Source organism: Chenopodium quinoa, unplaced genomic scaffold, assembly GCF_001683475.1.
Source record: "Chenopodium quinoa cultivar QQ74 unplaced genomic scaffold, ASM168347v1, whole genome shotgun sequence".
NCBI lineage: Eukaryota > Viridiplantae > Streptophyta > Magnoliopsida > Caryophyllales > Amaranthaceae > Chenopodium > Chenopodium quinoa.
In genome coordinates, this window is record NW_018743850.1 from 5,548,946 (window position 1) to 5,565,572 (window position 16,627).

The window sequence follows — 16,627 nt, forward strand, 5'->3', positions numbered from 1 at the left end:
TAGCCCAAAAATGTCCTTTTTGTGCCTATGACCATGAAGACGTCCAACCTGATTTTTTTGGTCCGTTCTTTAGTCCAATAATTGTTTGGACGGATGGGGCTCGAAAAAAGCTTTCAACGATATATTATAATCCCAAATCCGACTTATAACGAATGAGATATGGTCAAAATACTAAATCGAGCCCAAACCAAGCCTAGACCCACCTTTAGTACGACCCAATGCTTATATGTAGCCCAAATATTTTATTTAGGCCCCATATGATCATATTCATTCCTAACCCCAGGACTTCTAGAATCTTCTAGAAGGTTGTAATTTATCCTTTTCGAAAGATAAAGATCGAGAATTTGAGGTTAAATAGAACTTACTCATGAGATAAACCTTAATCTTTCAGATTCAGAGGCATTCGGATATAATTTTGCAAAGATAAACCACCATAACAAACTCTGTGCAAGCATCTTTTATCTTATGAACCATCGCGACGCGACAGACCTTGTCGCGAAGCGATGAGCGTGTCGTGCCGCGATGAAAATCTGGATAAACATCTGAATATTCACGCGTATTCTCCATCGCTGCGCGTTGCTCCTATCGCCCTGCGATAAGGGTCATCACGACGCGACAGGTCTGTCGCATCGGGATAAAAGTTTTATCATAATTTCTTCCTTTGATCTTTTTCGGATTGTCTGATCCTATTTTTACCTATAAATAGAGATTGTTTTCCCCGATTTCGGCCGGAGGACAGAAAAAAGAATTTGATTGACAAAATTGAGAATAAAATTAACCCGAAATTCCTAAATTCCATGCTCTTAGTCTAAGCACACATCCTAAATACATCCAAATCATTCACCATACTTCCTTTGCGTGATTCGAATACTCCAAGCCATACTCGACGTCATCTTCGACCTCGACGTGAAAGGTTGATATTTCTGAGGGTTTGGATCTAAATCCATATTACTATCCTTAATTAATTTAATTTATTAATTTACTTTATTGATTTACTTTCTTGAAGTTTACTAACGTGTGTATTATTTTTATAGCAAGAAAGTCGAAGAGTCAAAGAAAGTAATTTAATTACTTTTTAGATAGAAATCATGTTTAGGATAACGTGTTGATTTTGTTATTAGTAACATGCTAGAATTATTATTAATCTGTTTGCCTAGGATCTTACTACTAACGATATTTTTTTATGATGATAATTATATGTTGCTTGATTATCAATGATCTATTGCTTGATCATGCCCCTTTTTGCAGGTTTAAAGGGAATTTGTAATTGAAATCACGCCTAATAAGATAATTAATAATTGGATTTAGGTTTAACATGATTTTAATTCAAGTGATGACAAGTATTAGATTTAATTGTGCATTAACAATCAACCAACATAAATTAAACAGGTTTAGATTAATTTGATGTACGTATGTTGATCGAAAAGCGCGCATGAATATCAATAAGGATCAAGTAGAGGCCTATTTTAGGGCGGGTTTGACCTTTTTACCATCATCCCCGAACATCCAGTCATGGTTCCAGACCACTATGGAGTTAGCAATCTCTGTGATTGTGAATGGGGTGTAACATTCACAGTCGTGAACGGTTTACAAGTTCCTAAAACTTGTTGGTGACTCTCTTTCTCTAACTTCTTTCCTAGGATCGCCGACATGCCTAAAAACATGACCTACAGTAGGGTAAGATAAATTCCCTATAGTAAGCAAGGAGTAACAAGAGGAGTTGGTGGATTTTCTTCATATGCGCACTGTTGACAATCATTGCAGATATTTAGGAATTCCTATGATAGAGGGGATCAGAGATCGAACAAAGCCATTTTTAGAGCACTATTAGACAGAATCTGGAAAAGGTTGCAAGGGTGGAAAGAGAAATTGCTTTTGAGAGCCAAGAAGGAGGTACTTTTAAAATCGATTATTCAAGCTATCCCGACTTACTTGGTGGGGGTTTATAAGTTTTCGAGTTCTGTGATCCGGAGTATTCAATCGGCCATGGCTAAGTTTTTTTGGGGTCACACGGGTTCACAAAGGAAAATTCATTGGAAATCATGGGATACAATGAGTACGCCTAAGTGCCTAGGGGGGATGAGGTTTAAAGATTTGGAGGTTTTCAATGTTGCTTTGCTAGGAAAACAAGCTTGGAAACTAGTGCACAAGGAGAATTATCTTTACAGTAGAGTCATGAAAGCAAAATATTTTCCCAACAGCTCTTTCCTTGATTCTTTTTTGGGGACAGCGGGCAGCTACTGTTGGAGGAGTATATGGAGTGCGAAAGCGTTGTCGAAAGAAGGGTTGATTTAGCGTATTGGCAATGGCACCGTGATGAACATTTGTAAAGACCCTTGGGTGGCTGATGAAAAGGGGAGGTTTGTGACAAGTACGGAGGTGGAAGCCTTGACTAATGTGAGCGACTTGGTGGACTTTTCGAGGATAGATTAGGATGAGGAGCTGATTTCATCAGTTTTTAATGAGAGGGATAGGAAATGTATACTTTCAATCCCTCTTAGTGACCAAGATTCGAAAGACGTCATCACTTGGGCGTTCTCGAAGGATGGGATGTACTCGACAAAAACTTCTTATATATTGGGAAAAGGATGCAATTTTGATCTATTTCATAAAGCTTGGGTTGAGTTATGAGGGCTGGATGCAACTCCAAAAGTTAAGCACTTTGTGTGGTGAGTCTATACGAATACATTGCCATCGAGGGGCCTGCTGAATTACCGCCATTTAATTGATGATGCTCGATGTCCTTGGTGTGGGGTGGAAGATGAAACTGCAGCTCATGCTTTGTTCGATTGTGTGCGAGTGCAAGACCTATGGGTGGAGAGTGGTTGTGCTGCTGCGAGGCCTATAGAGAATGAGTCTTTGTATGATTTGATTGTGCGGTGCGGGCTGCTAGGGGGTAGGGTTTAACAACGAGCTGTGACCCTTGCTTGGGTGATTTGGAGAGAATGGAATGATAAAGTGTTTGCAGGCACTACCACCCCAAATAAGGTATTGCTTGTGAGTGTACACATGGTAGTGGAGGAATTTGGACTTTATAGTAAGAAGGTATATGCAGTGGCTGCTAGTAAACCAAAAACCAGCATCAATAAATGGATTGCGCCACCAATTGGATTTGTGAAAATTAACTCTAACGCTCCTTTGTGTATTGAAGGGTGGGTTGGTTTGGAAGTAGTAGCTCGTGACTGTGAAGGGAAGGTTTTGTTTGCAGCAACACGTAGAGTTCGAGCTTGATATTGCAGAAGGGAAGGCGCTCTTATTGGCCGTGAAACTCGCAAGGAAGTACGAGCTCGAGAAAGTCATCCTAGAGTCGGATAGCCAAATCCTCATAAACCATCTCTTGAAGAATTTTGTGTACCTGTCGGATTTCGATGGCGTCCTAGATAATATCCTATCTTTGTGTAGTGCTTTTATGTCTTTTTCTTGGTCTCATGTTAAAAGGGATGACAACTTTGTAGCGCATCACCTTACTAAGTTAATGTCTTTCGGTGTGGAACAGGTTTGGGTTAATCATTGTCCGCCAATAATAATTTTCCCTTATGTACTTTGAGTCAAATTGTCCATTAATTAATGCTGATAGAGTATATAAATCGATTATGGGTTTCAATCATAAGCTTAAGTTTTTGGTTGAGTTGGTCCACTAACATGATACTCTATCAAATGCATTAGCCCGGCTTTCTTTCAAGAAAGAAAAAATAAATAAATAAACCCTGAATTTCAGAACTTTTTTGCAAAAAGGGATGCAAGTGCACCCCTACATGGCTACATGGCCATGTAGATCCCCCCATCTTCCCTTTTGTTTTCTTTCTTCGGATATGTTAGTTTAATTATACTGTAGAAGTTTAGCCTTCATTTTGTATTAACTGGTGACATATTAGTTTGTCTCTTTATAAACTTGTTTAATTAAAACCGTTACTTGTATTACAAATATTATGTCCAATCAATATTCATGTTTGAGTCTAGTGCTCTACTACAATCCCTCGAATAGTCGTATCTAGTCTAGTTTTATATCAATGAATACCGTACTTTGGACAATTGGACTCCGCATCTCTTTACAAATAAAATATTTTAGATGGGACAGTACATACATTTAGGAATTACTTGTAATTAAAGGAATACTCGGTATCAATTTTTTGTTTGACAGGAAAGGGAATATAGTACTGAAAATTATTCCGGGTGCACGTTATTTTAGAGGTTTTTTTTTTTTTTTTTTTTGCTTATTTGATGTGAGCAATAATTATCAAAATAAGCCACAAAACCAAAAAAAAAAAAATCCTAGTGTATGTACCCAAGGGTATATATAACAATCTATGATATAATCATGTCTTAGAAGGGATTGGTCAGCTTTTGAGACCTAAAAATTATATTTGATCTATTATTTTGATCAATACCTTAATTAAAAATCTAGGTGTGGAAATGTTATACTTCCTGTATCTTATAATTATTGTATCACTTGTGTTTTAGGGAAATTTCACAAATATTGCACCGTATCTATTTTAGAAAACAAAATATATGTGTTCACATTGCAAATACCCAATACATCCTTGTTTTTACAACACTTGATTCTTTAGTTTATGTTTGCATCACATGGATAATTTGTACTTTTACCCCTCTCTCTATTTCTTTTTCCCACAACCAAAAAAAGTGTGTCCAACTTATATGATGCAATAATAAAATATCGGAGGAAGTATGACTATATCTCCTGGGGCCTTATTTTTTAAAATAGCACGGGATCTTCGTAACTTTTGAGATAGCCCTGATTATTGGGCATTAAGGGTACATAAACGGTGAATCGGGTTGAAAGTAAATGTCGCCAAAATTCGAACCATTTTACTTGAGCTGATTGAGACAAAAGGGACCTCAAATAAGTAGAAATAAGGTAAATAAAACGTGACAGTAGACTTGTTAGCAGCCAAATACGAAGTACTTCGATGTTGCCAAGCATCTTATATACAAGTAAAGTTCCAGATAGAAAAAACAAGACTGAACACTAGGGGAATGCAATATGACAATTACTTGCTATTTTTATTCTCTATATGATTTTTGGAATTATATATTACATTGATTAATTGCTTTTCAGTCGAAGTATAGTACATACATTGTCCTTTTTTTTTTTTTTATAATTTATTTATTTATGTAAATCATGGTCGTATGGACCACTACGAGGCAGAAGCCTCCCAAGTTATTGTTGCCAGGGACAATTGTAAGAGGAGAGATTGCTAGATAAGTAGATAGCTAAGTATCAAGCATGTGCTTTAGTGAAGAAGTAAGACCACATTATCTTCTACGCATGCAGCACTTGATCAAATATTCATAATAATTCTTTGACTTTAGGCAGTAAGTAACAATTTTATATCTCCGTTCGTTCTAGTAACATTGCAACAGTTAATTGAACTCTTAATCCGCACTATCTATTACTCTTATTTTACCACAGTACATATTATGATCATCATACGTTAAGTTAAATTATAGTTATGTGGAGTCTTGTCAGCTTCATCTCGTAAAATACTTTCACAATATCAACTATTTTTTTTATATAATTTTTACTCTTACTCCGTATTTAATAATGTAAGTGTAAATATTCTAAATGTGTTTTGGAATGCGTGATTTAATTCATCCTTATTGCAATATTACTAGAACAAATGAAGCATTACATACTCGCCGTATTAGGAGGTTATCACTTTATTTTATTTTATTTATTTATTTATTGACAAATGGTGGTTATCTTCATACCATAACTTACCAAGTTACCATCCTGTTGATATATATTTACAATATGGTACAATAATTTCACAAAATGATCTAGCAAAATAATTAAAGTGTAGCACCCAACCTCTATATATAGTAACCATATGGTAAGTGTTCAATCATCAAAGGCCAACATTATTTCTCATGGCAACCACACTAATTTCAACCCTTACTCATACTTCTCATGATCTAAAAGATCCAATAACTCCATCTCCCCCCAAATTGGCCAAATATTTGCAAGAAGATGACATAACACAAGAATGTCAAGCCTTAATCTCCACCTTACCAAAGGATCAAGGATGGGTTCTATCCTATCTTTACCAATACCAAGGATTTTGGCATCCTATTAGGCAACTTCAAGGAGTGCTTTCATGCCAACGCCACTTCCAAGCTCGCGACACCGATATCATCCTCATCACTAGCCCCAAATGTGGCACTACATGGCTCAAAGCCTTAGCATATGCTGTAATAAACCGAAAAACCAACCCCCCAAGAGGAGATAACCATCCACTTCTCTCATTCAACCCTCATAAATCAGTACCTTTCTTAGAGCTTAAGGTCTATGTTGATCACCAAGTCCCTGACCTCACAGAATTGCCCTCTCCTAGGCTGTTTTCCACACACTTACCGGTCGAGTCGCTACCATTATCCATCAAGGAAACGGGGTGCAAAGTTGTGTACCTAGCTAGAGACCCAAAGGATGCCTTCATCTCATTATGGCACTTTGCAAACAAGTTAAGACCTCAAAATAGTTGTAAGCTCCAACTAGAAGAGGCATTTGACAAGTTTTGCAAAGGTGTTAGCCTTTATGGGCCTTTTTGGGACCATGTTTTGAGCTATTGGAAGTGTAGCTTAGAGAAATCTAACAATGTGTTTTTCTTGAAATATGAAGAGTTGAAAGTACAACCTAAGTTGTGTTTGAAAAAATTGGCTGAATTTTGGGAGCGTCCTTTTTCTTTAGAAGAGGAAAATAATGGGGTTGTTGATGAGATACTTAGTTTGTGTAGCTTTGATAATTTGAGCAATTTAGAGGTGAATAAGGTTGGGAAATTGTCCTCAGGGGAACAAAATAACGCCTTTTTTCGAAAGGGTGAGGTTGGTAATTGGGCTAATTATTTCACTCAGGAGATGACCGAGAAAATTTGAAGAAATTTGTTTGGACAAATTTCAACTTTGTGGTTTAAAGTTATAAATTAGTTTGAATATGCATCTGGTGCAATTTATCATGCCATCTATGTATGTACTTCATTTATTAAGTTCGTAATTCTATATTATTATGTGATTCATGATCATGTATGTTGTTAGTAGTAGCTCTAATTAGTGTCGTTAGAAATGTAATGCATATATAGTTATATATACCGTATGTAATATCTAGAGAATAAGGCATTTTTTTTTACTCCAATGAGGCTGGTAATTGGGGTAATTTGATGAGATTTGCATAAAAAATTTCCAACTTTGTGGTCTAAATGAAGTTTTAGTTTGTGGCTTGTGCCAACACTAATGTCAAGACTGTCAGCTACGTAGTTAACTAAAGATTTCAATTTATACAATACATAAATTATTAGAATTCATAAGTTTGTTTAAGGTCGATGCCGATTAGTTAACAGTAGGCCAGACATGCCGCATGTTTAATACTTCCTCCCTTCTTTTTACTTGACTTGTTTATTTTATCACGCTTGCTAATGCAAAATTTTAACTAGCTATTAATAACTTTAATTCTCCATAAGTAAAAATTATAAAAGTTATATGTTATGATAATATTAATTAAGACGATTCTAATAAGATCCACATGAATATGTTTTTTCTTATATATATTTCACAAAAAACGGTAAAAGGAGAGATGATGAATAGAGTAAAAGTTAAAGCAGTCCAAATAAAAAAGAACGGGAAAATATGAAGTACGGGTATTTTTCTCTAACATTAATTTTGTTGTCTTGGCCCCTTGGGGGCATCATGCCTACAACCACAACTACACTACAACATTTTACATGGTACAAATAGATCATCATTGGGAGCCAAGTAGATCGAGTAGTCTCTTTTTGTAAAATTTTGTACTGTTAAATTTTGTTATTTTTGCTGATTAAAAATTATTTTTTTCTTATTCTCTATTACGTATTATATTGTTATTTGAAGTTATCAATATTAACTGATTGAAATTTATTTTTTCTAAACTTAAACTTATTTTACTAAATTAAAATCATTTTTATTAATATATAGAGTAGCTAAGTATTTTATTTAAGGTGAAGAGAATATATCCTTACTAATATACTCAATAATAGGTTTGTTTAAAATCAATTGATAATTTGTCCATTAAAATTTTTTGATATAAGAAGAGCCCCTCTTTAGCACTTTAGGGTGGAGAAAGTCAGAAAACGATGGCAAAGAACATGAATTACCAAAATTCACTTGTATTGGAAAAAGAATTTTTAACTTTTTGAAAGAGCTTGTAAGTTGTAACCCTTTGCTAAAGCTTCACGAGAAAGTCAGTGTGCAGGCCCTTAAAGTGGTCACAAAATATTACTCCGTACTTCTATCTTTATTATGCCATATTTCCAAACACAGTATGGATTGTCGTATTATAACCATATACACATCACAATTTGGATTGTCGTATTAATAGCCTTCTAAATACAGAGTAATTATGACATCTATTGTTATTTTTATGGGATAGATGTGATAGAAAGTTAGGGGAATATTCATATTGTAATTTTATCAGAAATACATTCTAAGATGAAGTAGTGGATCCAAAACAAATTGAAAATTTTATGATACTATGCTAAAAAGGAAGGAATATTTGTTAAGAGTAAGCCAACTTTTGCGTGGTTAGCTCAAAATAAGTAAATTTTTCGATTAACTTAAAATAAATCGACTTTTAAAGGGTATTTTCTTTTAATAGGTCAAATGACCTACAACCTAATGTTTTAATTAAAAAATATTTTAATTAAAAATAACTTATTAAATTTAATTAAATGTTTAACTATATATAATTATTAAATTAAATAAACAAATTATACTGCCATCCCCTCCCCCTTCCAGCGGCCGGCGACCACTTCCTTCCCCCCCATCCCCAACCCACGATACCCCACCCTTCCCTTCCCTTTTCCGCATCCCCGCTTCCCCAACTACAAATTGATAAGAAAATGGAATTGATTAAGAGAGAGAAAGAGGAATAAAATTGTATGAATACAGAGTTCCAATTTCAGAAAATTGATCGATAAAAATCGATTGAAGGAGCGAAAAGATGAGCAATCTAATGCCTGAAACGACGGGAAACAATGCTGCATTTGCGAAAGTTGGAATTGATGATGGAGTTGCAGATAAGAAGAAAACAAAAAAGATAAAGAAGAAGAAGAAGAATAAGAATTGGGATTGTTGATGTTCGAACAGTGGAGACATAAGGCAAGCAATGGAAGGGGGACATGACTCCTGATGATCCGGTTGCGAAGGCGAAAAATGAGCTACGAAAGGCAAATTGAATGGTGATCATCCGGTTGTGAAGGTGAAAGACGAGCTAGGAAAGGGAGGGGGGTGGGGTCGCCCAGTGGGTGGGGATCAGAGGGCTGGGTTTCTTTTTTTTACTTTTTTATTTTATGTTAATTATTGATATAAATATTTAGTTGTTGATTAAAAAAGGTTTTTTTTTTTTTTAAATAATCAATCAAAATATAAATCTTAATTAATTTTTTAAAAAGGGTCAATCACTTATTGACACGTGTCATACATTACCTTAACAATCGGTTACTTTCTAATCTAACAAGTTTTGATTCATTTTAGGAAGATATATTACAAAAATCGACTTATTTTGAATTAATCAAAAGTTGGCTTAATTTGAAATAATCACGCAAAGTTTGACTTATTCTAGACAAATTTTCCAAAAAAAAAATGTGTTTCAACCTAATTTGAGATATACGTAGCATGAAATAGAAAAGTATTCAAACTATTTTAAGACTAGAGTATATAATAATAAAAATTTATAAATAACCGATATGCTATTTTTATTTTTATTTTTTAAAAAAAATATAAAATAAAATTTATAGTTATAACCATTTAAAATGGAAATTGAAAAGGTCATGAATCATGTTGAGGTGTTTTTATAAATTTTAAAAGATAAAACATTTTTTCTCATTTAAAGTTCTCATTCTAGCCTCAACAATTACAAGACAATAAATAGTTAGGTCTCGTTCACTTCACCTTATTTTTGCTGAATTGAACTTATTTATAACTGAACTGAAATTATTTTTACTTAACTGAAATTATTTTTACTGAATATTATTATTTTAAGGTGAAGTGAACATGACCTTATTCTCTTTAAATCTCTCTCCCACCAATAGGCTACTTAATGCAAAACAACAACGAAGTTTCTTGTAGCCTAATCAAAGGAAACAATTGAACCCAAAACTACATTTGTTATTTGGATGATATACTACAAGAGGGGGGTGAATTGTAGTAAGTTCCTACTGCCTAAATTTCGCGTAATATAAAACAGTTAAAGTTAGGAACTAAAACATGCAACGCGGATTTTACGAGAAAATCCAAGGGATTTTCAACACAAACACATCACTATAATAGGGCAAAACTCCTAGTTACACCCTATTACACACAGACATTTCTCACAAGTTCCTCCACGGAAACTTGCTACACTCACAAATTCCTACCCGAACACTTGCTACCTGATAGGACCCTATCCTACCCAACCTAAGTCCCACACTTAGATTCACTCAACATTCCCAGAGTGCCTACACTCGGCTTCACACTAGAAGCTCACTCACTGTGCACTCACAGCTACCATGCGAATTTTAGAGATTTCAAACTCACAGCTACAATCGAATTTTAGAGAATTCAAACTCACACCCTAATACCCAAAACACTCAAACCTTTTTTTCTCATTACAAGATCTCATTGAATAATTCTAAATACATATCTATGAATAAAGAGATAAAACTAATATGTTGGACACTCGAGATCTGTCTGGAACTCACTGGACATACTGAAACCAAAACCTGATAGGAACTTTGACCAGGAGGACTGACTTAGTTCGTGGTGAAGGATGAAACCATTAAGCACGACCACTTCACTTCGTCAGCCTCAACTTTGAATGAATACATATGAGCATATTTATAGTACACTCGAATTATTCATTTCATATTAAAAATAAGTTTTCCGAAAATATATCTTTTTGTTAAGAATAAAATTTGTCAATAATAATATATATAATTAACACAAAATCAGATTTTATTCAAAACTTATCTTTTTGTTTAAAATACTTTATAAACAAACTTATCTTTTCCAAAAGAGATTTATTAGAAAATAAATATCTTTATTCAGTAAAACCAAATCCCTAAAAAATATGCACGTATTAGGTAAATATATATATCATTAAAACCGACTTTTAAAGACGTGCATACTTAAGTTCCTATTAGGTTCAGAACTCTAACAGTCTCTGACAGGTCAATAACTCTAATTTCATTGACTGTCTAAAGTTCACCTTGGTTCCATAGACTTGTTCCAAACCGACTTTTATGTCCAAAATACTTACATGAATCCTAGAGCAATATACTTCTTTCTCCGTCTTCATGTTGCTTCTTTGAAACTCTTGTTCTGGAATCCTGTAGTCTTGATGTATTCTGGATCTCAAAGCAACGTTCCACTTCAGGAACTTGCTGTCACTCTTCTCCAGCATTACACTGGAACTCGCAAACCAAGCTTCATTAAGCTTGTTGTCATGCTTCTGTTAGGAAGCTCCTTGTGTGTACCTAGTAAGGAACACCTCATGTACCTGTTAAGGAACATGCTCCGGCTCTCGTGGGAAAGCCTGCCAAAAGTTCCTTCTGCATCTCGTTGGAGAATACCTTCAGGTTCCTTTGTGGTTTGGTTCTCGTGGGAGAACCTGCTTTAGGTTCATTCATTCTCTCTTGTTCCTCTTGAAGTTTTCAATGTTCCAACCCATTGACTTCACCTAAGTTAGTTCATGTCTTCACATAAACACTTAAGAGAACATTATATTGACGTTTGTTTGTCATAAACAAACTTCAAGTGAGAAAACTAATTAAACTTAAATTTAAAGCCACGTATCTTTGTATTTTTATATTTATAAAAACCAGAAAGAAAACTAAAACAAAACCAAACTAAACTAGAGCTAACCTAAAAGCAAACTAGAAAAACTAAACTAAATTAAAAGACTCTTACACATACATGACCCATGTATGCATAGGATACTTACCTCATGAAGCTAACATATGCAAACACCTATTTACATAGGTACCTTCATGGTTTCCTTCACCATCATCATGCTTATCAACCATCACTCATCATTGCTCTTGTTCTATCTATTGCTTATCATATATTGCTCAGGTTCCTTATACATATACTTTGTCATTGCTCAGGTTCCTTGTACCGTGTTCCAAGCATAACTTGTTCTATCTATGCACAACTTAACAAACACGTTAGATAGATAATCATCATTAGTTTATAATCATCAAAACCTAATTACTCAACAACATTCTACCACCCCTGCAAATTGACTTTTAAGAGAAAGTCTTGAATTTTAAAGTGCACTTGATTATTGGTCGTAAGCTTGTCGTAATTAACCTTATAGATTGAGGTGATTGTAACGAATATCTCATTATAAACTTACCTTAGTTTTATTTTTTATTTATTTTTTTGAAAGGAAGCAAGCTTAATCATTCATAATAAGGGAATCCACGAGTACATAAGGAAATACATTAGGAGGAAAACCATTTTCCCAGACTTTGCTCTAAATTAAAAGGAATGAACCGTGCTAGATGATGTGCTACTTACCATAGTTTGTATTCATTTTATAGAGGTCATTAGCTTATTTTTTGAGGTTATTAGCTTATTTTTTCTTGAATGAACTTAACTTATTAAATTATGATGTTTCGTATATACAAGTCTTCACAATAATTACGACAAATTAATTAATATACCATAACAAAGGCGCTTTAAAATTTCTGTAAAGAGAAAAGGAATGAACATTATCAAAACTTTATAAAAGAGATCAAATCTATCAAATTATGAAGAAGGGAGAAGATTATGCCTTCAATTTGGCACACACATACAATGCTCGATTGGCTCGATTAAAGTGAAAGATAAAAGGAAAAGAGAAAGAGAAAGCACATCAACAGTTTGCATGTCAGAATGAATTGAAAACACCTTCTTTTATCTAAACAGGAAAAATACATAAAATTTGCTAAATTATTTAGCTACTGTATGCTATAAGAGCTAACTTAGTGATGTTTACCCAGCCTTAAATTTTTCGAGTCAAGCCCGTTAGCTTCATAATTAATCGGGTTGGTGCTTTAAACGGGTTGTAATATTTCAAAGCCAAATTAGAACGTAGTCGAATTATAATTAGACTAATTGTATTGAGGCGTAACCTTTTGAAATAACACATATAAGTGTCCTGCATTAATAAAAAAAAAAAGAGAGTTAAAATAATTTATAAAGCTAAGGGGTTACTTCTTTTATTGTTATATGGTTTTGGGATGAAACCTCTTTTAATTTTGTAAGGTGAACTCCTTCTTTTGGTGATGGGCGCTACTCAGACTCGTATCTAACAAATTATAATGGGATATTTAGGAAAAAATGATCTAAAAACTATAAGTCTATAAGCATAATAGCATTATACCTTTACCTCAACTCATGGCCTTGTGGCAAAATCTTTTTATCGCAAATTATGATAAATGCAAATCAAATGTGTTCGTTTACATTTTTTTCCTCACTAGGGCAGCTAACGCACGCGCGCGATGAATGCTATAGCTAGCTATATCCGGGAAACTATTTTGGTTTGGCCGTATGTTACAACTTTAGTTGTTGCCAGCATTAATAAGGGAAAATATGTAAACAAAATTTTTTAGCATATAAATGTTCACACACTATTATTAAGAGTTCAAAAAAGAGTCAATGTACATTAATGAGGGCAAATAAGCAAATAAATATATTAAGGGGCATAATTGTCTCAACACTATTCATAAAAATATAAAAAAATATAATTTAAGTATAAATATGTAAATAATTATTTTAAGGGACATAATTGTCTTAACAATATTCAAAATTAAAAATGAATTAACATATATATAGGGGTAAATAATATGTAAATAAACATGTTAAGGGATATAAATATGTGTTTAGTCATACATTTACAAAGGTAGGGATAAGGAGAGAGATACAGACAAAGAAAGATAAGGACCCGCATGATGAGGAGAGAAATAGAGAAAAATAACATTGGTAAATATAATAATGTTGCAATATATGTAAAATTTTCTATAATGGAGAAACAGAGAAAAATATACTCCTTCCGTCTCAATTTGTAGTTCATGTTTGTGTTTTTTCACCGTCTTTAAGAAATTGGAGGAGAAAGTAGCCGAAGTACATAAAAAAAAGGTGAAAAAGTACAATTATAGACAAAAGTTAGAGAGGAAAGTTAAACAAAAGTACGGAGTAAAAGACAAGTGGAAAATTCAAGGGTAATTTAGGAAGTTCAATGAATAAAGTTAAAAAATGAGAATATAATATCATTTACGTACTATCCAAAAATAGAAATAGAAACATCAGTTTGAGTCTCCTAATAAAAACTATAATATAGGACGGAGGAAGTAACATATAATTTTCAAAAATAAAAATAAAAATCAAGAAACAGAAAATTGCAGTGATCTCAAATGTGGATGAGTAATCATCGATTGAGTGACATTATTTACCCAAACAATTTTCAAAGCTGATTTTAAGGGTACACACCATCGATAGATGGATATGTTTCAAAAAGGAGAGAGAGAGAACCTCAAACAGATAAATATAAAAAGCATGATTGGATTGCTTCAGCTTACATTATTTGAGCAAGTGCTTCATAATCTACTTTAAAGAAATAAAGACCGGTAGTCGACCTTAGCTTTGTTGGGGTATCTTATCTTTATTATTATGCCAGTAATTCACTTCAACCTTTTCTTAATTAAGACACTTTTTATAGGAGGCTGCATAATACGAAGTTGGTTATATTATTTCATATGGAGTATGGATTAGTGATAAAATTGTAGTCATAATTTATAAATTTTGACTCACAACAATGTAATGGAAGTTATGGATGGGAGAATCATATAGAGACAAAGTGAGTACCAGGACCATGAGCCATCCCGAGTAGTGGCGGATCTAAGATTTGGGGAATTGGGATACGAAATTAAGTTTGATAAAAAATTTACAAAATAATATGGGAGTGCAATAATTTTTTTCTCAACTAAATTTTGAGTTATTAATCCATTTCACTATTGTATTAGTTAGTACTAGATGTAGTCCGTACGATGCACGGTTTGTTTGTATTTTTTCAAATTAAATATTTTACTAAATATATATTTATCTAATAAACTTTGTGATATTCGCTTGCTTACTACTTAAATTTTTTATTATAAGATGAATTATTAACTTTGTTTCTCATATGTAGATAAAATTCGTAGTGTAAAAAGGTAATGTTTTATTTCACAAAGTTTAATATGTGGCTGATCATACCGTGTGGTCGGGATTACTTGGTCAGGAGTTACTTGGTTGATCAAAGGTTACTCAATCGATCAGGGGTTACTCGGTCAGTGTTTGGGTGTGTCTCAGCCGACCACACGATATGGCCAGCCACACAAAAAAAAGCACTTATTTTTCTTTTTATAATTGATATAAAATTTTTTATCTAAAATAAATTACAATTCTTTTTTTTCATTGGCTAAAATATAACATTTTCCTACGTGACGCTCTAAAATTAATCTTACATGGCATAATCCTATTGTGGCGTTCTAAAATTATTAATCCTATGTGGCGCTTTTTATTATAATCCTACGTAGCGCTTTAAAAAAAAATACTAATCTTACGTGGCATAATTCGATTGTATCGTTTTAAAAATATTAATCTTAAGTGGCACTCTAATAATTTTTTAAAAAATAAAATCCTACGTGGCACTCTAAAAACTCAGGAAAAAACTCCCCTTAATATATATACTAGTTTTGTGCCCGTGCAATGCCTAGATGGTTGATAAAATTTTAAAATAAATTTTTTACTTAAATGTTAAATACGGTCAAATAATTCATTCTGATAATGTAGGAATACTTAGACATACGATATCATATGGAGTGTACTTTCTATAGTTTTGTTTGTAAATAGAAATCTATGTTATTATTGACTTGAAGTTATTTGTATTGTACTTAAATTGTTTTCACTGAACTGAAAGTATTTTTATCAAACTAAAATTATTTTTACTGATTAAAACTTATTTTACTTATTCTCTAATACTTTTTAAAATAAATTAAATAACAATGCATTTTGTATGCAGCTAACTACACCATCTAGACGGACATAGTAACCCCTATAAAACTGATCGAGTAACCCCTGTAATACTAACTGAGTAACCTCTAACACTGACTAAGTAACTCCTATCTATAACATTGATTGAGTAACCACTATAACACTGACTAAGTAACCCATATAGCACTAACAAAGTAACTCTGATCTTGTAATAGTTGGTGACAAATAGTTGGTGACACGGTTTGGCCAGCTACGTATAAAAGTTTGTGATTAAATATATTATAAATGGATCTTATTTTAAAGAACTTTTTAAAACGAATTTGATGATGGAAATAGAATTGAGTTATATGATATTTATTAAAAGTTATGATTAATTTTTTATATATGAAATATTAGAATTTTATCGATAATAAAACTCTATGCAACAATTTTATCTTAAAAAATCTATCCAAAAATCGCTTACTTAGCATCATATGTGTCACAATAATACCTATTTATCTCCTACGTGGCGCGACACTTGGCGAAAAACTGGAATGCCAAGTGTCGTTGTCTCGTTCCCTGATTGCGAGACCGGCTTTATTTATTAGTG

General features: G+C 33.3%; 2 protein-coding genes across 2 annotated transcripts; both read left to right on the top strand.

Moving 5' to 3' along the window:
- Window positions 1-1,662: 1,662 nt before the first annotated feature.
- On the top strand, window positions 1,663-2,295 carry LOC110685709 (uncharacterized mitochondrial protein AtMg00310-like). Its single transcript, XM_021862233.1, has 2 exons — window positions 1,663-1,677; window positions 1,765-2,295. The coding sequence occupies exons 1-2, from the start codon at window positions 1,663-1,665 to the stop codon at window positions 2,293-2,295; spliced, it is 546 nt and encodes a 181-aa protein (XP_021717925.1).
- Window positions 2,296-5,783: 3,488 nt separating this feature from the next.
- LOC110686077 (cytosolic sulfotransferase 12-like) lies at window positions 5,784-7,147 on the top strand. The gene has a single exon (XM_021862662.1). The coding sequence runs from the start codon at window positions 5,890-5,892 to the stop codon at window positions 6,889-6,891; it is 1,002 nt and encodes a 333-aa protein (XP_021718354.1). The 5' UTR covers window positions 5,784-5,889; the 3' UTR covers window positions 6,892-7,147.
- Window positions 7,148-16,627: the final 9,480 nt, after the last annotated feature.